This window comes from Bombus terrestris, chromosome 13, assembly GCF_910591885.1.
Source record: "Bombus terrestris chromosome 13, iyBomTerr1.2, whole genome shotgun sequence".
NCBI lineage: Eukaryota > Metazoa > Arthropoda > Insecta > Hymenoptera > Apidae > Bombus > Bombus terrestris.
In genome coordinates, this window is record NC_063281.1 from 6,862,503 (window position 1) to 6,886,426 (window position 23,924).

Genomic DNA, 23,924 nt, shown 5'->3' on the forward strand with positions numbered 1-23,924 from the left:
CACTAAAATATTCACTGCCACACAAGGTATTTTTCGATAATTGACTTTATATTTGCAATTCTTCTTTATTATATGACTTTGCTGTCAATTCGTTCGTAACTGACTTTTTCTTTTGATATCGAAAGATAGAAAATATAATCCGCAATTTTTCAACAAAAAACTAAATCGGACACGAATGAATTTTAATGATATTGTTCCATGAACTTGATTTATATACAGCGAGGGAGGGAACAATTCTTGTTACGTTTTCTCGTAAACGAGTCTACCAAGATTATTTTCACGAAAATTAAACCGTGTTTTTGCGTTACAGCGAACGAGGGGTGTCTCTTGTTATCGAATGCCTACGGGCAAAAAGTTTGCCGCCTCGTTTTACGACATCAATAATTGAGGGGCTTATAACACGTGCCATCGACGAGTCGTGTTGAAAACTACCGTGTCGCGAACTTTCTCACCATGGGAGCGACCGTTTTTTCGCATCTACACGAAAGAAGTTCCCTCCCTTTTAGCAGTAAGAAACAGAGATGCCGGTCCAAAAGCAGTATGCCGAGTACCCGAAAACTTTGAGAAGTAGACGGTAACTTGTGTCTTCTTGTCAGGGGTCATTGGGTGGATCGTCCTCAGCCTCGCGGAAATACATTGTTTCTAACTGATATCACGACTCCGTGCTCCGAAACATTGCCCTTCCTCTCGTTAGTCGCCAGTGGAATTTTATAAAACAAAGGTTTGCGATTATTTCGATTCCAAAGGAATTCTCCGAGCAAAGAAATTCTTTCGAAACAGCGAGTTGCAAACTATTCTTCTCTAACGGATATGAGATGACTTCTTTCCAAGTTTATTAAAAGATATCTCGCGAAGAAACGAGCAACCTTTATAAATATTAAACACGATCGTAATCACACCGTGTTTACACTGAATTATTTGGTCAGAATGAAAAGATGTTGTAACAGTTGTTAGACCACTTAAGATCTCAACTCACGCGAACGCGTACAGGTCCCTGTGGTACACCTTAACCATATGCAAGTACTCGAAAGACCGTTTACGCTTTTATTGCTCTGGCCCTATTGTTCAGGGCAAGTTGGTCGCGACACTTTGAACACCCAGTACAGTAGCACTCATGCATATGGAAGTTCTCGGTGACACGTCTGCATCCTGCCATGCAGGCCGTGGCCAGTATCAGAAGTGTGAGATAGCTCTTCCTGTGCGGCTCTCCGGCCGACTCTGTTGGCTTTATCGCGGCTCTATTAATTACCACGATCTGCCATAAATTCAGAGTAATAGTTAGGATTTACTCGAGACAGCGGCCAGGTTAAACGATCACATTAAATGCACATAGTTGCTGGAAATAAGGGACTTCTGTCAGGTAATTACGAGGGACAAACGGCGCAGTATTTCAGGAAAGACTTCCTTTCGCTGTCTTTAATCTTTCGTGGCTTAATCGCGGTATTACGTTCACGGTGCAACTTCTACGCCACTGTGCCACTTTTTCATTTTGTTTTATCCAGTATCGTATTGTTCCTTTGAGATTTGGTAGACTTAACGTCAAGGGGATTGAACTCTCCGATCGAGTTGCTCGTAGGATCTTCCCTTGTAAATACTTAAGACTCGTGGCTTCCTGCGATGGCGGCTTAGAAGCCGTTGTAGTTTCAACCTTAATCATGTCCTAATGTAAAAACCAGTTAGAACTTGGTAGACGGACAGTAAGATCGAAGTTTAAATACCGAGTAACAGTCTATTTTTTGATGGCAGAGAAAAATTCCCGAATGATTTCTATCTAAGGCATAGGTTAGAGTAGACTTATGTATTCCACTTTTAACCAACGCCGTGAACTCTTCGTGCTTTGTTTCGTCTCCCTAAATTCTCACACTCAGGCAAGCACGTCTTATCCGGAGGAAGAACAAGTGTCTCCCTGAACGCTTTATGCTTCGAGACAAAACGCTTTTGAAAAGTTTACATGATGGTCCTTGTCAGCCCTTGTCGCGCTTGCAGTCACGAAGGGATGATATCAGTAGTCCGTGGAAGCCGATTACTCAGGTTCACCCTGTGTATTATCTGCGTGAGAGATACCTAAGGCGATGACGGGCTTTTGTATTTGCCACTCATCGCGATGTTGTATATGCCATTGAAATTCCATGAGATGGAGAACTGGTGTATTGTTAACATTGTCCACTTAATAGCCATAGAAGTTCCATGTCGTAGGTGAGAATCTCGAATGTGCCGAGCATTTCTTCCATATTATACAGCATAGATACCATAGCGATATTCCTTCGAAGATGCAGAAATAGAACTGTCCTTAATACGCTTGTCTGACATGGCCTGTTCTACCAGCGTACGTTTCAGGTGGTATGGATCACGAATCGTATATATTTGCCGAGAGGAAAGGATGAAAAAAAAGGAAGATGGAGTAACCGAGTGGATAGGAAGGATAGAAGGAAATAGGAGAAGCTTGAGCAAATGTTTTCAATACGTTGCATAAATCGTGTACCTCTTCGTAAATTGAAATGGAAATGCATATAACTGTACGGGTATGGAAGCGGCTTTATTGTTCCATTCTTATTCTAGTGATGTATCTATGATGCCTCTCCTTCTTTATATCGCGGACCAGAGCAGTATGATATCGATTTGAAATGAGAATTTCTTTTAACTTGGACCGTTCTTTTTCGTTACAGATGTCATCGTCCCAGAGACAGTCTGTTCTCCTGGAGCTCGGGCTTCGGCAACTTCACGGGATTCGTCAACTGGGGCTTCCTGTTGTTGGGCATCGGCGGAATCCGATTGCTCCTCGAAAATTTCATAAAGTGAGTGTATACCAAGAATCTTGATAAAACCACTAGCTTATCAAATGTATCGTGGACGACACGTGATCGGATTCGTTGAGAATTTTAGAGTTCGTACTACACCGGATGCAGTACTGCCCTGTAATATCATAGAGGCAGTAATTTATAGGATTTACGATAGATAAAAAGAGCAAGAAAAATGCGGAAGATTCTCGAAAATCTCGACGTTCAATTATTTGTAGCAATTTACGTGGCGCGTAGTCGCGAGCGTAATTTATCAAAGAAACCAGTGTCATTTCGTGACACTGATGTCTTTATCCGTTGTAAAGATACCCGAAGCTTGAGCGTTCGATATGTCCCCGGGGTATTTTTTCGAATGTACGTGCGAGATGGATTATCGAAGCGTAGACCTCTCGATCACACCACTGGTCAAGGGATGGGACGTGAAAAACACGAAGGAAAGCCCCTAAATGCGAAAGGTTTCGCTCGAGCCTCGAATAATACCATAAAGGAGGAAATATCCCTGGGAACGACAACTTCATCAAGCTGTCACGGAGACCAGGGAAAGAGACAAGGACGAAAAATAAATTACGAAAGAAAAAATATCAAATTAAATTTTAATTAAACAGCATGGCAGCTTTGAACGATGGATAAATTTTAGTTAATCAGCGAACTGATGAAGCAAAGCTTGAGATACGTTGGAAGGATTTTCCCAAGCTTTTTTTCGCCTGAAATTCGTCCAGTATGGTAGAAACAAAAAAGGGATCAATCAAGTCAATAGTGAAAAATGAGATTTCCCTTGTCATTCGGACACAATGTAGAATTTCTGGCTGGATCTATTGATGTCATTCTTGTCGAAAATCAAGGTCATCGTGACAGTTTAACCTATTTCGATAACTGCATCATTATCGATGGTCCCGATAAAATCTTTGCGCCGTTATAAAGATTATTACTAGAGACACACATATGGGCGCATTAATTAACACGTGAGAAGGCGAATATAATTCAGCCACGCTAATATGTCAATAACATTGCCAATAAATGCATTTCTATATTTCACAGAATCTATGTATTTACGAGTTGGTTGAATCTCAATTGAATTATCGGATCGATTTTCGCTAAACTCGCTATATCTGGATGTATCTTGCGAAATGTAGATATTTGACGCAAGGACAGAGTGGGATCTGTCTAAAAAATTAATTTTATTTATGAACGGCGTAAAGGAGATTCTTTCGTTGCCGGGTTGATTAAAATTAACAGCGTGTCGCGAGTCTGATCTCGAACGAAAGATTTCGCCGCGCGAGAGTCACAACCTACCACCCCCTGCTCCTCCTTTACCAATTTTCTGGCCGTTGAATGGAGAAGGGCGAAGTACAAGCCCGGCCCATGAATAATTTCAACGAGATTTTTATCGCCGTTGTAAACTCTCGGCCTCGGGTCCGCTAGCTCCTGGGAGCGCGTAACAGAAATTTATCACGCTCGTTAAGCGCAGAAAAACTTTCGAAAGAAACTTTCGCGACGTAATTGCTCGGGCTAGTCTCGAAGCGTTTTCTAAAACAAACGCTGCTGCAGGTCACTTGAAGACTTTCCGAACAAACACAGGAAATGATTCCACGCGTGACTAGCAGCGACAATTGTTCTCGAGACAGTCGACACGTTTTAGCAAATTATTCTCCGATCGTAGAATTTCTAGGAAGTTTTGATCTGCTTTGATACTGTTGTCTTATTTCTTGAATCACCAACAGCGTCTTTCTAGACACTTTCGATGTCTTTTTAAAGGGAGGTTTCGATTACAAAGGGTGTGGGTGCGAAGATCCTTATAACGGACACATTTAATATTGCGTTTGAATATGTAGAGACGTAAAAAGAGGGTGTAATTGAGCTAGAAAGTTGTTGCGTGATCCTCTTCCACGAATTACCATCTATCTAGAAGTCTGAGCAACTTTCTCGAGGAAGAGCGACTTGCCTAGGAAGTGTTGAAATAGTTTGAAGTAGTTTATTCGATTCAAAATATGCTAGCCTTCTGGCTAGCCTTCTATATCGTGATAGGCTCAAGACAAGATATTTTTCTTATTTACTTCCACGAAAAAAAGAAAAAATTAAAGAATATCGAGTAATAGTTGTTATCGTTAATACGAACCTGTGTCACAGACTATTTCAAATACATTTCAGCCGATAGATACATTCGCCTATATTCGATGAATTTTCCGTGCCTCCTTAAATTCCACTTGTTCCATGATAATTGAATTCGTAAGAAATCTGTTGAAGCCTGGAACGGATACAAGAAAAAGCGTTCGTTTGTCGAGTCACTAGAATAGGGCGAAGCAAGCAACGCGATTTCACGGCGATCGAGATTAATCGACGCGGAGAAACGTGGGTGGAGGTGGATGGAGCTTGAAAGAGACACGACAGTAAGAAAGTGGGAGGACGTTTCTCTGCGAAGTGAAAAAAGTAGGAAGAAAACTCAATTAATCGAGACTCTCGGCGAAGGACTCCGGTTCTATCGATAAAAGTCCGTGGAAAGGCATGGAGATAGAAAGACAGAGGTATCGAAGTTTCTATCCCTCCCCTTGTCTTTTCTCGTAGCGGCGTTCGAGAAACTTTTTGAAAGGTCCACGATCTGCTCATAATTTATGCACTTAAACTAGAACTGTACGAAGCTTCGTGCAATTCTTAATGGGTCGAGTTTACGAGGACGCGATTCGTGAAACCGTGAAGATGGAATCAAACGGCGAAATAAGACGAACGTCCTTCTGTGTTTAACATTCCTCGCGGAAATTCATGGATTCACGAAAGATCAAAGCAAATATGAAATAAAAACCGCGGAACTTGTTATAAAATTATCCGAAGGGAAGAATAAACGAGCAAAAGTTCTTCTTCTCCGTCTGTCGAACGCGCACTATTTCCCTGTGATTTTTTAAATCTCTGTCATATCTGTTAAAAGTACTGCGTGAAATCGAGAAAGAGCGAACGCAAAGAGCAAAAATACATTGATGTGTCGGCCGATAACAAATACCCTTGAACAACAACCGTGAAAGCATATAGAGTCGCGATAAAGTTTCAGCCATTATTTTTTGAAGCTTCGTTGGCGAGTTTCATATTCGTAGGAACGATTACAATGTCCGGCTTTGGAAATTTTCGACGATTCGATATCGGGTTCGTCGTGGAGAGACAGTCGGATTCATCGTGTCACGCTCACATCTCCGTCGTTCTATTTTGCCCGCGATTTTCGCAAGGATTCACGTCATACCGAGAAATAAAACTCGTCCACCGTTCATCCGGATTACTCGAGCTATAGTCGGAGAATCCTCGGAACTGTACCGTTGCCCGGTATTACCGAGCGCGAAAAAATGGCATTAGTCGTTTCCGGCATCGCGATAGCTTCCGTTTCGCACTGTTTCCGTATCGTTCGGTTACCTTCGTTCTCAATTTCTGTGTATCGATATTCCCGCGCCATAAATCAATCATCGGAGCCTAGAGATTCCACAACTGTATCCTTTGGGAACGGAGATCGCGGCGCTGCCGTCATGAGATTTATTTCCAAGTAGCTTAGAACGACATTCTCACTAGGAAGGCTCAAAGTGCGTTATCCTGCAGAAATAAGTTTACTTTAGAGTTTGGCCTAAAGTGTCCGTAGCTTTAGGTCTGTTTTAAGAGGATTTATTCAGGTTTATGGGCACGTTTATGTGTTAGTGTATGTCCGTGTGAATGTGTATGGACGAATAAGCACGCGTTTAAGTGAAAGTTGAGTACGCGTTGTATGACGAAGAGTTCCTGCAAACTAACTTGAAAAATGAACGCTTACGCGTTGTAAAGATTACGGTTCTACATCCTCGTGCTTGTCCCTGTGTTTCATGTCGAATTTAATTACAATAGGACCGTCGTTTTATTTAATTATATCAATTTCTATGCGCGTTTCAAATAATTGTGAACGCAATTTCGTTGACAAGTCGATCGCTAGTCGTCAGCGTGCTTTTGAGTCTAATTGAGGATACTACTGTTGGATGTTTACGCCGAGTTGCATGCACATTTCGCCAGCACTTTAATCCGATTAACGACCCACGGAAAGTGATTTAATCTGACAGATTGCACGGTAAACCTTTGTACTCGTAATCGGATCGCGCCAATTACACTATGAACTTGAAATTCCATTAGATGATCATGTGCTGTCGGACAAAATCCAGGTCACCGGATTACACCCCTAAACGAGGTTTTAAATCGTATCAATGATGGCACGGCCGACCATACAGGTCACTGATCTTTCTAGCTAGTGGCCTCTCTAGAGAGACAACCAAGGCTCTTTTTACATGTCGTTCCATTACACCGGAACGCACACCGGAGTCTCGTCTGTTTCGATAGGAGAGAAAAATATTGCTTGCCCCGGTTTATATAGGGACGCGAACGTGTTGGTTAATGTGTGTCAATGCGCCTCTGCTCATTTATAGCTCGATCGCGTAAACTATCAAATCACCGAGCCGTGTCGTGGCAGGCGGCCACTCTCTTTAGACCAACGATAAAAGGTAACAACGTAAACGTGCTCACCGGCTGCCGGTGTAAGATAAACCACATCCTCATCCCTGACCTCATTTATTAATATTTAACGCGAACCATTCGCGGTTGCGTTTTTACACCAAAACGTTTCATATTGACGTCGTAACTCTTTCAATCTAAACTTTTCCAGCCATCATCCTCTTTCTCTTCTACCCTTCTTCCTGCCTACCTCTGTCTAGCTCGACACGAGTGTACGACTCTTTTCTCGATCACCTTCTTTATCCATCTCCGTTCTTCTTCTGGATCGACGTGGAATTGGGGATTTTATCGTGACGCTGTATTAACGAACTTCGACGAGCAAAGAACGGGCGCGGATTTAACGGGTGCGCCCAGATCAGAACGGCTATTCTCGTTCGGCAAAAGAAATTTAATATCGTTCCTACTCACGCCTTAGTTCGATGAATTTCGATGGTTCGGATATCTCCTCGAGTTCATGTTGTTCCGGTTACTTTATCAGGCTTATCTGGAGTAAACAACCACCGATCATCGTATTTTTGATAAATCCAATAAACTTTTAAGCCGGAAACGTACACTTCCACGCCTCTAAAGCCGAGACTGACGATTGGAATTTTTGTACGTACTGTCAGTTTTACGTTTGTGTTGTAACGACGAGGGATGAACACGAGCGGCGATGGCTAGCCTTTATCAGATAGCAGATAGAGCTATCGTTCAACGATTTTCTCATAAATTTGTATTACTTTTGATTGCCAGAGTTATCGATTGTTTTTTATCGAGCATGACTTGCCCAATAAAAATGGCATATTTATATATAAAGTGAGCTTATTTTTGTCTGACTATGTTTCTTTTCAGTGTCTATTGCGTATATTGATGATATTGATATGATAAATAATTGAGGCGCAACGCAACGAGAATAGTAGTGTGATACAAATTACATTTTTCTGTAACAACAAACACTCGTATTAGAAGCTGGTCCTACTCTTCAAGTAAAGAATATGCTTGAAGAAATTGATAGGTAATTTAGAAACCATGGTGAATGAAGACTGATGAAAATGAGAGTTATCGTAACGCTCTTTTAACCATGCCCTTTTCCTAGCACGTGAATGTATCCCTAATGACAAGCTTCGTGTTTTATCGTAACTATTTTCCATAGCATGAAAGCGGATATTTTTGTTATAACTTGCGGTAAATTTATTTTACAATTTCCGCAAACCAGTCTCCAATAAAGTATCGGAGATTAACGTTTGAATAATTCATACAATTTTCATACGACTCCACATCGTGTCAAAAAAGCGGCGGGAAAATATTACGATTGAAATCAAGATATTTATATTACATGTTGTCCATTGGTTTCGAAAAACAAAATACCTCGTTTCCATGTCGCGTCATCCTTTCTCTCGCAGCATCGGTAAAGCGCTTTTCGATGTCTCGTTGCCTTCACGGCTTTGTATGTTTCATTCACATCGCCGATAGGAATTAACTCGTATTACCACGGTCAATCCTAGATAGACGGTGACGTGTATCGATTTTTTTCGCGGTCCAGCAAAGTGTTTAACAATTCAATCGGTGAAACTGCACAAAGATACACGCGGCATTCTATCCGACCAGTGATTTACCGGATGGTAATATAAGAGGATTGATGTTCCCTTTCGAATCACTTTCGGCTCGCCACCGTACATGGAGTACGCACAGTAGCTATCAATTATAAACGCTTGATTTTTCCAGCTCGCTCTTCAATTATAGTTGCCTGCGTCAACGTGACTGATTGCGTTTGTGCTGACAAAAAGCGGCATGACGAAGGGGTGTGGAAAAGGAGTGGTTGTGGACGTACATGGAGAAAAAAAGAACGAAATAGGCCAACGATCGCGTCCCAATAAATATCGTGGCCCCATGTCGAACCGCGCCCACTTCAAATACTTTAATTACTTCACCTATAAGCCTCGTTCATCATCGTTAGCCGACGCGTTCGACCTGAAGCCATTAGTGTCGGTTAACCTTTCGGCTCTATTTTTTTTTTTTTTTTCTCCTTTGCTAGCCGACCACGAATGTAGTTCGTTTGTCTTCCATGATCGCCGACGGTCGTGTGCAACAAACGTTTCTGATGGCTCGGATTGATACGATGGCGCACGATAAATCTAGTCGGTATAGAGCTATAAAAATTGGTCACGGGGCGGAGCTCGATGTACTGTGAACTGGCGAGTCGTTTTTCTTTCGGATGAAAGTATGTTTAATAGACAGTGGAACGACGATTTACAGGATTTACACGGATCGAGAGAGGAATCAGCTAGTTTTTCCATAATCGAATCTCGCTGACGTCGATTTATTTATCCGCGAGATTGCTATACGACAAGGGGTGGAATAGGGTTGGAATAGAGAGGAAGAGGATCGTTTTCCATTTCTGCTCCCTCCGTGTCCATCGCCCTCTTTTAAATTTTAGAAGCGAGCGCAGGGCGTCGTTTATTATTTGCCCGAAGAACAAAGGGATCAAGGGGCCTGTGACTTTTTATTTCGCTTACTCCTCGCTCTTCCCTTTTTCGTGTCTCGAATCTTCTTTCTTCAAGGACCCGTGAGGAGCATCGCACCGAAAACGGACGTTAATAACGACGCCTTTGCCCCTCGACCCGTATCGCGATGTAGACACTCGCGTCACGTGACTTCGTATATAAAACTACAAGGGTGACAGGGGGATGATAATACCGAACAGTGCGTTTCTTCATTTTTCTTTTTCCCGAAGTGTTTACATACTTTTTTCTTTTGTCCTACCGTAGGTATGGGCTCAGAGTGGATCCGTGGGAATGGTTCCTGTTCTTCAGCGGCAAATACGAAGGTGGCGAAGAGCATCCGTCGATTCTACTCATCATTTGTAAGTCGATCGATGATGTTTAACGGTGAAATTCTCGAAACAGATAATTAGGAAGCACGCGAGATGCTTGTATCTTTATAGACAAAGATCAAACAGGAAATATTAGACTACGTATTATATGCAATTATCAGACACGCAAAAATTGTAATGTACGCGCTCAGGGAAATTCCTCGTATTTCTGCCGTCATATTTTACCCGACTTTTCTCGAAAACGCGAAAATAGAAACGTATTACGTAAAAGTGAGGTGGTGTAAAAAGATAATATGTGTCGGGAACGCGAGCAAAAACTGCTAATTTAAATGTAAAAGTAATTAGCGCGTGACTCGTCCGTGCGGATCTACGTTGGACATGCGGGTTGAGAAGATAACAAAAATAATAGTTGTATAAGAATTTTGACCGAAACGTTTACGGAGAATTGAAACGATACCATATTTATTGTAAGTAAAAAGGATTCTGGACAATTTCGACTGAGATTACGGTTCTACATTCTGTTGTTCCAAAATCAAACCCGTACCAAGATTAAACTTAAACTAGAATCAAAAGTTCAAACCAAACTTCAAACAAAGTTCAAACTAAACTGAATCGATGTAACAACTGGTAAACAATTGGTTTCGTACGATAATATGTTTGCTATAAACTCGTACAATTGCCTAGCAAATTTCAAAGATCTGCTTGACTATAATTTTCAAAAGCATATTTCAACGCGTCCCACGTTTATCGTAACGCGTCAATCGAAAGCCAAGGTGGCCACGAGGGTCTGGTTCGTAGACAAACTGGCCATCCGAGGCAGTGATCCTGGCTGAATTCAAATTTATCACTGAAAGGACGACCCTTTATATCGTCGTTTAAAGCCTGACTTAAAAGGCACGAAATTTAGCGCGGCAAAGTGGCGGTACGCGTAAATTTCGATGCTCTACCAAGCCCGCTTTTGGAATTGCCAACTGCTGCCTGCGCATTGTCCTTTTACTACCGTGCGATGCAGTCGGTTATCCACGTTTTCAACTGGAACCACGACATTCGCTCCCAGTGCGAGTACATGGAGTCGTGAATGTTTGGTTTCTACCTTTGGTTGAGCTGTGGAGAGTCCGGCTAACCCGGCTGAATTTACGCACGAAGAGGCGAATTTTCACGACGTACGACGTTAAGAACACGCTAGAAACATTTTTCGTAAGATATCGACAAATTTCTCTTCTGACGTAGCGTTCAAGAGTAATTGTTTCAAATGACGATCTGATATTTACAAAATGCTCCGAGTGATTTGTTCTTAAACATTTTCATCCCTGTCGGATGTTGCCCGTGGGTTCAGCTTGATAATTTATTAACAACCTGTACGTTGTCATTAATTCTCGCGTCGCACAACAGTCGGTCACGTGGAATTTGCACGGCGTGTCGACTCACTCGATTAACGGGTACAATGTTTCAAATATTCGGCCAGTTACAGAGTTAGCTACGCCTAGAATATTAGGGCTAACACAACAAGTAGCCAACACAACGAAGTGACCTACTAAAACCGGCCTCTTGAGTTGCATCAATTTGTCGATACTCCGCAACTCTCAAGGCTAATTATCCTCGCGATTAGGTAGCGAAATTAATTTCTCCCTGGGAAACTTTCCCTCTGTGTAACGCTTTTACAAAGAACCTCCGGCGTCTGATTTTGGAGAAGGGGGCCTGGATGCTTCGGAAACACCTCGTGAATATGCGTTTAAACTCTCGTTCCGCAGCTGCGCCGGCGGGTTGTACGGCCGCGTGCAAGCCTGCAGATTACACGTACAGGGTCACAGGTACGGGGTTAGAGAGACTGCAAGGTAACAACGGGGGAAGAGGAAGGGGAAGAGGGAAGAAGCGGAGATCCGGGGGAGGTAGCTTGCATTATTTACACATGAGGGAAGGTAATGCTCATAGGGAACTACGGTTAATAGCTCTCATATTTTAGAATTTTCGTCGTGGCAGCCCTTCTTTCCTTACTGCAGAGCCTTAACATCCTTTCCCTTCTTTTTCCTTCTTCCTCTTTTTATAGTCTGGCTCGTTCGTTGAAGCGAATACAGCCCTCCGGCGTGTTGCCTCCTCTATCCGGTGGCCGTGGGTCTCGCATAATAATTTTCACGGCTTCTGTACGGCCTGGCTGCCGAGATTGCTTTTTAAACGGCGCCCTGGCAGGACCTCCCTGAGTTCGCGGCTCGCTCTTTCGCGATTAGGGGATTAATTATTCCATGGACGTCATGAAGCGCGAATTATACCGTTTAAACGGCTGACTTCCGTGATTTATTCTCGGTTTCTACGTTGATTAGCCGTCCGACACACTTCTCCCGTCAGGTTGCTAGCTGTTTTTTCGCCAGTTTTAATTAATCTTTTCGAAGTTTGAATAATAGAGGGCCAAAGAGGTTGACAGCTTTACGAGACCCGGTGAATTTTCATTGCTTAACGTGCCGTTGGCGCTTGGTCGCCACTCGCATTCTGATATCATTTTCAACGGAATTGTTTCGTTGATCCGACAGAATGACTGCCATCTGATAGGCCACGAGGAAATGTATTTTTCATACGCGCACGCCAAGCGTTAATTGCATACTTTACAGGGGCGCGCGCCCGCGGTGGCGACGGCGCGATGCAATTTCGCCACAGCACTCGGCCACGGGAATTGATGTCGAGAGGGTCATCGGGTTAAGGGATGCGTTATGACATTATTGTTCAAGTCTCACCGGTAATACTCGAAATCTGCTTTTCTTCGCGCCGGAGAATCCGGTCGTCAAACAATCGTACATTGTACAACACGCCCGCGTTGTTTTTCTTTTTCGGAAATTCGAAAGCATCCTGGCGTCGACAGAGAAACGAAACACAGACCTTGCATTAAGAGTATAATTGAATTGCGTGAAAAAAACTCGAACGCGATAAAAACGTCCGCATTTGTACGTTCCTTTCTCTCGAATCCACATATTCCGGTTGAAGAAACTGCACAACTTCGACTCACCGGAATTGGAGGTGGAAGAAAAAGTGGACCAGAGGGGAAGAGAATAGACGCACTTTCAGCCCTTGCGTTTCTTTCGAGGGAAATGCTTCTCCTGGACCACCTATAGCAAGCGTCCGTTTGATGGTTTCGCAGAAGTTTTGGGACGGCAAGTTTCGAGAAACTTAAAGTTAACTGTAACTCAATGCGCACGCTTCTCAAGTGACATAACGAGTGAAGAGCAAATGCGAAAGGGTGCAACAAACAGATGGCGTTAGACTTGCTGTGATCTCGCTTTGCAGTCTTTGTAACGTTGCGCAGGACGTAACTAAATCTCCTTAACTTTGCTAGAAAAATATCCTTAAAAAATAGTCAAGAGTAGACTGCTTGAAATCAAAGTAACCGTTGCCCGTGGAAATATTAAATCTTACAAACCTCTACCTTTTCCTTCTTATTTAAAGAAACCCGATCTTTCGAAGTAACATTTCAGATTCGACTTTGCGAAAGGAAACTCGTACTTCTTTTGCCGACAGCCTTAAATCAATCTGTCTTGAGTAAACTCCAATCAATTCTTTAAACGTTTCAAGATTCTTGCATACATTCGATCGTTCCGCCGTCCACGCTAATGGATGAAACATTATGAAGGAATGGAAGAACAGAAATCAGGGAAACTCGGAAGACCGAGCGCGATTTAAATTAAGCTGCAAGTGACGGTAACCGGAACAAGGACAAATTGATATATGAAATCGATAATTCTTCCAGTATTTGGATTCATTGGTGCATAGCTCGCCTGTATAGGAGCGACACAAATCGAGTGGCGTTATCGTGAGCAAGTCGTGCGCGAAAAATCCAAGTAATTATCACCGATATCAGCCACTTGAAGCAGATTTCTGCTGCAACAGAGAGGAATTAATAGCATCGATGCACTCGCATCCTGGAATACCAGTCATTGAAATTTATTTTCGGCCGAGGATAGAGGAACAGCGATGGAAAAAATATCCCGAAGTTGAAAACCGCGAGAACGTTATTAGCTGGTGGAAAGTGGTAGCTGCAAAGCGGCCATTGAAAGAAATAATTCGGCGCTTTTTTTCCATGGCCTCGTTAACGGTCATAACCGTCGTTTCAACGATGGCCGGCCTATGAAACAATCGACGGTCCGGTAAAGTTCGGCTCCATTTTGCGCGATGTACCGATTCGGTTGGAGGAATCGCTTTCAAATCGAATTACGGCTCCGGTAACTTTTCCCATTGATGTAGTTGCGCAGAAGGAACGAGGATAGAGAAGAGAGAAGAAAAGAAATAAAGGAGAGAAACAGCTGGCAGGTATCACTAGCTATTCTTGGACTACGAGGAATGTTAAACTTTCTCCAACACTGGTAATTGACGTGGATATGAAAAATTTCTCGACTTTGGTCGGAGGTAATTCGAACGAAAGGGTGTAATAAAATTTCATTGGAGAAGAGAGAGAACAAAAAACCGCAACGCCAATAGCGGCGACCCTAATTCATTCTGGGACTGATTTTATTTCTCCGCGGCGACCATAGAGCGTCGTCGGTTCGACTGTGCGTCGTGTGTACATCGTTCCTGTGCGCTCGTAGCGGTGGCAAAATCGTGGAAACTGATTTTCACGTAGCATCAGGGAAATTTGTGGGAACCGTAGTCTAGTCGCGTTAGAGGCACAGCCTTTGGAAACGATAGAGACGCGCACGAATCAACGTATGAATTACTTAATCCACTGCCTATACACAGGCCAGGCTATAATAATCGAATTATATGCGAGATTGCGTCTGCAAAAAGCCTTTCACGTATCCACCATCCGCGTATTCGGCTTACTGTCGTATCGTTGCCGACGCAGTCGGTTAAATGCCGTGCTTATCAGATACATTTGTCGACTTTGCGTTGTGCAGTCGGTTGGCTATTCATCCGGGCATGGAAATCGAATTCCAATTACCCACGCAAGAAACATATTTGCAATTCAACGGGTTTCGCGAAGGGAATTACCCAAAGAATGTTTAATCTTTTACCACGAACTCGAAGCAAAGGGTGTTTCGTTAGACCCTTTATGTTCTTATTAAGGGGTAATACGTTTGATTTAAAAGAAAGAGACTCGGAGGATTCGTGGAAACTCAATGGAGTTTTGACTGATAAAATCTTTGACGATATTTTTCACGATCCATTAGTTAAATGGGTACACTTTTCTGTTTTGCTTAAAACACGATCTATATACGTTCGGTCATCCGAAAGACAGAATATTCATTGATAAAGAGAGTAGGCTAAAATCTTTTCAAAGTTCGATAGCCTTTGATAAATTGGTAAAGCGCGTCGTGGACAATTTTGTCACGGATATATTTTCGATAATGACAATTTGTTTCATCCTGTCGAAATTTTCGTCAATATCTCATCGTTCATTAAACCATTTTTACATGTTAATCCAGCGCTTATTGCAAAAGTAGCAGAGAAAATTGAAAAACATGGAAGTAACAGCGTGTAAAGTAATGATTAAATCGCGCTCGATTTACATAATTCCACGTAAACGAGAGGGACAGAGTTTGTCCCCGGTGCACGTGAGAACCCATCGAAAGTTTCGTGTTTGCGGGTACATTGCGTGTCTTCAAAGCTGATTATTTCTATGGTGTTAGCATGCGTTTAATAGCGCCGTTAAAGCACGGGTATATTATACGTACGGCTTTGCTCGTAATTCGTGCGCCGCTGCAAAGGGAAGCCTTAATTAGTACTCATAATTATTCGTAATTAGCACTCGGCACCCCGTGGTTTAGGGTACTTGTGAAGCTCTTCTGGTTGATGATGACGCCGCTGCTCGCAATGGAGAAAAAGAAAGAAATAGAGAGACGGGGAAACGCGGACCAAAAGAAGGAAAAGAGGAAGAAGACGTGAGAATGAAAAAAAGAGAAAAAGAAACTACCGACTGAAAATCATTGCTTTCACTCCTCATCTCTCGAGTCCAAGCGAGTATTTATATCACGAGCGCACCCTTTGTCTTTCTTTTGCTCTCTCTCTCTCTCTCTCTCATCTTCAACCCTCAAAGTATTTCGTTCTCTTTAGTCAGGCCTGTTTTTCCATGCTATTCCTCTTCATATATCCTTGATCCTGAATCGAGCTCGCACTATTCGAACGAAGGCTTTCGCGGGCTCATGCGACTTTAACCCTCTGCTTTCCCGACCTCGCTTTTGCGAATCGTTCACCGTCGGAGATTTATGCGCGCAATTTAGAATCTCGACTCCGATATCGAAACCGTAGGTACCCTTGACGATCCACGCGAAGAGCAGGTTACTCGAATCTCTAGTTACCATTATTCGACACGATGGGACCTCGCCGAGGGTAGCAACGTAATTCCCCCATTTCAAAATCTGCAGCCCTTTTGTAATTTATCACGAACCGCGGAATGATAAATTGCGTTCGAATTGATAGAGTCCCCGTTGCGCCTCCACGTGATTCATTCCTTTCGAACCGGTGATTAAATACGCCAGATATTATTAACGATATTTTGGAAATTTCGACAGGCCGATTCAAATTTTCTTGCGCCAGGATACTAATTAAATTAAATAGCTACAAACAGCTTCTCTCGTAACGTTTTTTGCCAACTTCTCTATTCACGTCTATTTCATTCCGTTTTCAACATTTATTCACGGTGCAAAATCGTTTTCACATAAATTATAAAATGCAGTTGGCGAATTGCACGGCAAAGGAGATCAACGAATGAAAAACCCTTCGGCTTTCCTCCCATCCTCCGCCATTCTCCAAGTCCGTTCTTTTTTTTTTTTTACGAAAGTTTTATTAAAAACGACGGAATGTTGCCAACTCGATGTCGGGATATAATTAAAATTTGCCTGCTAGGATTTGATCTTATCTCGTCGGCCATCCTCTTAGTCCCGTTCCCGACAGCTGTGCTCTCGCGCCATCTCGCTCCACGGTTTTTCACGAACCCACGTCCGCAACCAACACCGGTTGTCGTCGTGTCCTCCTTCTACCACCCTCCGGACACTCGAGAAGATAGAAGAGACTTACCAAGGAAAAAGTAAAAGTCTTAATTAGCGGCTGAGATCCGAGAGGTGCTCAAGAGTGGAGGTCGATTACCCTCGAGGCCCCAGATACCACTGCTCATCTCGTCTCTGTCTTTTCCTCTTGCTGAAAAAAAAGGAACAAGAGAAAGAAAAATTTTTTTCACTCGTGCTCGCTACCTTCCCGATGAATTCCCTGAAAAATTTGATTCCGTTAATACGACGGCTGACTCGTTAGGGAGCAACCTGCCGTGGCTCATTAGGAAATTCGCGGAAGAATTTCGGCGCCAGAGAAACTCGAAAGTTTGCGTCTGGCGTTTACCACAATTGCGGACACTTTAATACGTGCAGGATTTAGCATCACCGTACGTTTTATTTAGTTCTTTCTCCGAATGATATTCGCTAATCGACAATTATGAACAATTTATGCAAACTAGTAATATGATATTCTATTTGTGAGTACTAATAATCGATCTGTAGTGGATTATTGTTCCGTGTACAGCGTAATTTTGTTTAATCAGCCTTGGATAAAATGATACACGCAGCTATTCATTGTCGTCCTGCGTGATTATCGTCGAACACAATTATTCATTAAAATAACATGTCGGCCTGTTATGCTAGCAGATTTTTAGCGGGGCATAAAATTTGATTTTATCATGACCGTTATGCCGTGAAAACAAAACTGTCGCGAGGAACCAGGACGTTCTCGTTTAAATTGTAGCCGTAAACATGGTATCGGGATATATGTAACCAATTTCCTGTTAGTCTCGCAACATTTAATCGGCTTCGTAGCCGTAGCTGTGTATCATCGACATATTCGATGCGTTTGTCGTGCAAACAGACTGTCTCCCCTCAAGTTTCTTTCCATCGTGATACAATAAATTCATCGACGAGATCAAAGAAATGGACGTATACGTGCGACGATTCAATTATGCGAAACGCGACGTAAATTCGATAACTAGATGTTATGTAAATGCATTGAGATCGTGAAACTCAAGTCGCATGCTTCTATTGTGTATAATACTGTGCGTATACTCTATTGTTCTTTTATAACACGTTCCGATGGTTATTCCTGTCGTCTAATTTTTCCGGATATTTTTCTCCAGCGTCGATATGAACGCGTTCCTTTTATATTCTTTAGTATCTTTACCCGTATTTTTAGTTCCCGTTTCTTCTTTTATTCACACTCGATACGATGCAACGAAGATGCCCGGCTGTTCGTTCGCATGGAAAAACGGTCGTATTTCCACGGCAAAAGGGGTTCCATTAATATCTATTAGCAAGCCGTACTCAACGTCACTTGAATTTGTTCTTTCTCCCTTTCCCGCGGCGTCGTTTCCATAGGGAAGAGAATCGAGAGTAAGGAGGGTCCCAGCTGAAGGAACAAGGGATTCGGTTGTACCTTCAAATATGAGGAATCGTTTGTTCTCATTAAGTAACGGGGGAGGATTGAAGTGGCAATATGTTAGTGTCACGCTGAACCGATACGGTTCTTGAATTATCGATACACCCACTTTGCTGAAATCGGTGAAATTTTCATTCGTGTTCTCGTAAAACTGCTTTCGCGAAACTTCTCCTTAAATGGTAATGCGATAAGGGACGTATCTTTTCTCATTTCGAATAATAAACTCGAAACATTGAATTCCTTTGTTAATAGTTTAGTTCGATTAAAATTATTATTGCGATTAAATAACTGAATATCGGATGAACGAACATAGAAAAATCCGACCGTGTAAGAGGAAAATTAAAACACAGAATATCTTGTGTGATTTGAATTTTTGAAAATTACATTTTATACGAACCACAAAAGCTTCGCGTACCTCTTTCGGAAATAATGACAAATTTTTTCCAGTCGAGGCGCACTCGTAATAATTTCAGTGAATTTATTGAACGCCACTTCAGAAGGAAATTTATTTCCTCTACTGTGTATTCGTGTGCTTTGCATGTTGTCCGATAAAATATAGTGAAACACGCGAACGCTATTTATTCTATTAATTGTCTTTTCTATAATTAACCGACTTTTTCACGTCTCCCTTGCTTAATGCAACGCATTTGATTCGTCGATCAAGTCTATTTGTCTTCCTTGGTACAGGCGGCCGCACGTGCGCGTAATTCAGCACACAGTGAATACGCGTGCACGAATCGTTGTGGTACGGGTCAGAAAAATGCTGGAAACTCGTAAAACGCGTACGAATTCAAAGAACTCGTAATTAGTCGACGGGGAACACGTGTCGGTCATGAAAAAACAATCGTCGCCTCTCCCTTTGCCACTTTTCCTACTCTCTTCTTTTTTTATTTGCCGCTTTTGTGAGGTTCGAGCCAGGCTGGACTTGAATTTCTTTTTTCAACCGAAAAACGCGAGGATATCGCGTCTGTCAACGAAAATGTTCAACGCGTGATGGTATCAAGTTGGCGGTGGTTGGTATCTCGGTGACACAGTGCGTTCGAAATGTAACCAATTAAATTAAATATTGTCGGTGAAAAGAATTACGCATTACGCGTAAGGCCAGACAACTGTATTTTCCAGCTTGGCTGTTCGATTTTCTGTAAATCGGATTTCACAATTCCTTTCAGCCGTTGGAATCAATTCGAAATCGTACAGTTGATTTGAAAAATTAACGCTGTGCGATCAAGGTAACCACACGAGCAAATATTTTAATCAAACAAAAGCTGGCCTACAACGAGATCGAGCGATTGTTTGTTCAAAAAAATATTTAACGAAGTATTTGCCGGACAGGCTCATCGATATGTATTCTAGCCGGCCCCGTTAATAATGAAATAAAATAGAGAGGAAGAGCTGGAGGATTGATTTCGATCTACGCGTTGGTGACTAATCGGAAATTGGCGAAAGTTTAGCAAGAGATATTATCCATCATTCGTCCTCGTTCGTGATACGCTTTTTCAATTTTCGAACGTCGCTTCTTTGACGTTTGTTATCCGGCCCTGGTGTGAATACGATCGCGGATGAGATAGCCCGTTGATATCGACTTGTTTGTAAAATAGCAAAGAATTCATCGACCAGCAACTGTTTTCATTTTGCCAGTGATAGCCTGTAATTGTCGTTAATTCCTTTTTAATTATCCGTTTTATGTCCCCAAGTGCCGTACGTGCCATACGCTGTACTCTTCTATCGAAAACAGTTGAAATAAAATTGATTCGACGTTCGTGTAATCGAAGTTTTTCCTTTTCTTTTACGCTTTTATGCTATAGTAATATCGTATAGTATATAATTATTGGACCCAACGTCGTTGGTTAAGCATTAAGATGGATAATCGCGTCGGTAAAGTACGACAAAAAGTCACAATACCTTTTTATCGTAATTAAAACGTCGCCGTTTAATTCACGTCAATATTCCTAACGCAAAGAACATTTTCATTTGCAAATGTCGGAGTGTTTGAGATCCGTGACCTGGTTCCGCAAGGACCTTGCGGCTCTCAATTTTGCGGGTGTGCCTATCGTACGGTTGCATCTCTTAAACTTATTTAAGTTTCGTCATATTTTATCCGCTGGGACGGACGATACTTCGAAGAATGAGGACGAACCGCTCGAAATGAAATCGTACGAACGTACCTGTGCCATGATGCTGGTTTGTGTTGAATCCTGCATAATCTACCGAAGTGTTTTGACTCGGCAAATCCTAGAAATTGCTTAAAGAATGATACAAGAAAGGAACGGGGAATGAATTTCGTATTTTATGAACGTTTCTATTGCAACTCATTTGTGGTTTCGTAATATTTTTGGAATGTTTTCCAACTTTCCAATATTTCCGTTATTTGATCTCCGATTGGTTTTTATCCATAAAGGAGTTGATTATGATACGTTGCTAATATTAAGCAGAGTTCTACTTATTTCGATAACCATATCCTTTCTCTCTTTCATTTTACCATAAAAAGCTTATAACGTAATAAAAGTAAGATTGCATGATGAAGGATGGAACGAAGCGTATAAAAGCAGGCTGAATAAATGCAAAAAATAGCGGAGGAAAGAAATTTAAATGTTAGAAATTATGTAACGCTTTGAGCGGCAACTGAAACGAGAGGCGCCTAAAAAATCAGTAGTCACGGCTCATTACTGGCTAGAAAACCGTGGCGAACAATATATCTCGCATAATACTCTACATAAACCCCGCCTATTTTTCTCAGGTTTAAATTTACACTGACTCCTTATAGCGTAAAGTGAAATTTCTTTTTTTATAAAGTGGTAGATATTTACTTTTAGCATTTGAAATTCAAACGGCCGTATTTAAACTTTTATAAATATCAATCGCTTTTAGATATTCTAAGTTTAGTGGGCGCTTTGAAATATTCAGGCCACAACTATCATTTTGAAATTAACAGATTTTGTGTGACTATTTCCAGATTTTTAAACTTTAACGCACGAATTTTTTACGTTTTATACCCATTTTCTAAATATTTCGAGAATATTTTTAAGATCTACAAATTTCATTATCTACTAAATAAAGACCGTAATTGCAAGATTTACGTTTTTGAAGGTACATTTATCAAAACTATCATACCTGTTGTTTCTTATACCAAAGAGGATACGATCCGTTTTTGCTACCTTGTAGGAACACGACTTTTGATCAGGTTTTCGTTTCGTAGCGTGCGCTGTTTTAGCTGATTTATTGGTGAGTTACTTTCGTCTCTGTTAGCTCGATATCGGTTTTTCCCCCTTTTTTTCACAGGGCTGTTCGTGTATGATCGTATACGTGTGTGTCCTGTGTGTTATCCCTTGCAGCCAACCAACCAACGAGGCGCTCGATCACTAGTAACGTTTATCCTCGATGCTCAGCCTTCACCTCGTGCGCTACTGTTTCTCCTGTCATCCCTTTCTCTTTCTCTATTTTGCTCCCTTTTCGCTATCCTTTCGATTGCCTCTGGAACGTCACATCGTGTGACAGACCCTCGTCACTTGCTGTCTGCAGTCAATTGCAGAGCACTGGAACCCGGGTTACTGACCTTTTGAAAGTTTGTCGTTTCGAAAAAGCAGACAACGAACGAACGAATGAACGAACGGGGGCCACTCGCCAGGCGAATGGATTGTCCGGAATTCGTTCGTTCTTCCTCTCACTCGTCAGCCGGCATCATTGAATTATTTGTTTCAATATATCTTTTTTTTCGCCTGTTGCAGATTCTACGGTACCCATAGGCCTCTGCTTGTTGATCGAAAAGGGCCTGTCAGTGGTGAGTAACCCTTTTAATATCGCCAGTAACCTAACCACTTTTTTAAAACGAACCGCGGTAAACGTATTCCTCGTGCTAATACGAACGACACAGGATGCGCAGTGATATTAAAAAACTTTCTCTTACGCGTGAGCGTGCAGGAAAATTTATACATTTTTTCGTGGCACATACAGAACAGTACAAAAAATGAATCGGCCGAGTATACCGTTAAAAAGAGAGAGACGAACGCGTGCCGGTTGGTTAAGAGAGAAATAGACGAAAGTTGGAAAAATATTTTTCACCTGTTTTGCGGCTGCTTTTTTTCCTCCTCCATTCCTTCCTTCCCCGCCCCCTTTGGCAAGAAGCACGTTGCTAAACTAAACTAATAATAATATCTGGAGCATATGGCGTCGCTGCCGGAAACTTTACACGTTCGTGAAGCAAAAATGGCAGACGTGTAGAAGGGACGAGCTGCTGCGGATCGTTGCATTTTTCTCGTATTAAAGCCGACCATGTTGCTTCCGATTCGGGAACGCCTTTTACAGCCTGCATTGCTAAACTGTCGATTCTCATCCCCGTGAATCTATCGGGAAGCGTTAACGCCCGTCGTTCCCTTTTATTTTTCCAGAGAATAATCGAACGAGGCTGCTCGGTTGCTCGCGATACGGCGCGAAATCGCGTTTCAAACGACCCGGTGGATCGATAATTATCGCGCTGATACCTCACAAACAGAAATCTAATTTCTAATTTCTCTTCTTTTCCGCGGAAACGTTCGCAGAAACGATTGCACCGCGAACCAGCTCGAGTCGTAAAGTCAACACGGACGCGGCTACTTACGTTTTGGAAATTACATTTTTTCGTTTATAGTTCCTCAACGGCACGAAAGCAATTTCCTGGTCAGTAATTTTGAAACTTTATGAGTTTACGACTCCGGCGCAGACCGTTCTTAAAGAATATACGGATTTTCTGTACGTGTCACATAATCACGCCGCTATCAACCCCACCGGTAATTCTATTTCTGTCGGAAATAATTTTTCGCCAATTAGACCGCTGTACAAAAAATTTCTTCATATTTGAAACAATCCTTGTCTCATACTAAAATCTCTTCTATAGTACGTTTCAAGATATGCGAGTCACGTCAGTTCCGTAAAAATCACGAGAATTTTATGGCTAAAGCGTACGGCTCTTCTGACCAAGTAGAAGCTCCAGTTCTAATCAAATCAGTCTGGAAATCGAACTAACTCGTAGAAACCTTGCTCGCAACTGGATCAGCATAAATTGCACATAGACAGAACTCGCGGATTAAACGAAGTTTATTAAGTGAAAGCTTGTTGATATGCAGGTGCAGTTTGCGGGATATTAAGTCGACATGCTATGTCGGAAAAGCACGTAAGCTAACGGCGAAAGAAACATTTCACCGAATCTATTTCAATTTATTTCTGTCTTTTACAAACCGCTGGAGATTCGTAACCTGTTAATGTAACGGATTATGAACCCAGCTAACCAAAAGTGGAAGTTTTCACTGGTTCGAATCGATTCGATCGACAGTTTCAGTTACGAACCAGAGCTTTGATACTTATTTCCATGGATCGAGCAGGGAGGTTGGAACAATGTCGTGAAGGCTGCAGTTTTATCAAACGCGATAATAGCGAGTTTA

General features: G+C 42.1%; 1 protein-coding gene across 1 annotated transcript in view; it reads left to right on the plus strand.

The window, feature by feature from the left end:
• The window catches only part of LOC100646196 (diacylglycerol O-acyltransferase 1), an 89,011-nt gene that overhangs the window by 9,437 nt on the left and 55,650 nt on the right, over positions 1–23,924 (plus strand). Inside the window, exons 2-4 of the mRNA XM_003399989.4 lie at positions 2,667–2,795; positions 10,052–10,146; positions 22,236–22,288. Of these exons, the coding sequence (XP_003400037.3) occupies positions 2,667–2,795; positions 10,052–10,146; positions 22,236–22,288 (277 nt within the window). The remainder of the gene's footprint in view (positions 1–2,666; positions 2,796–10,051; positions 10,147–22,235; positions 22,289–23,924) is intronic.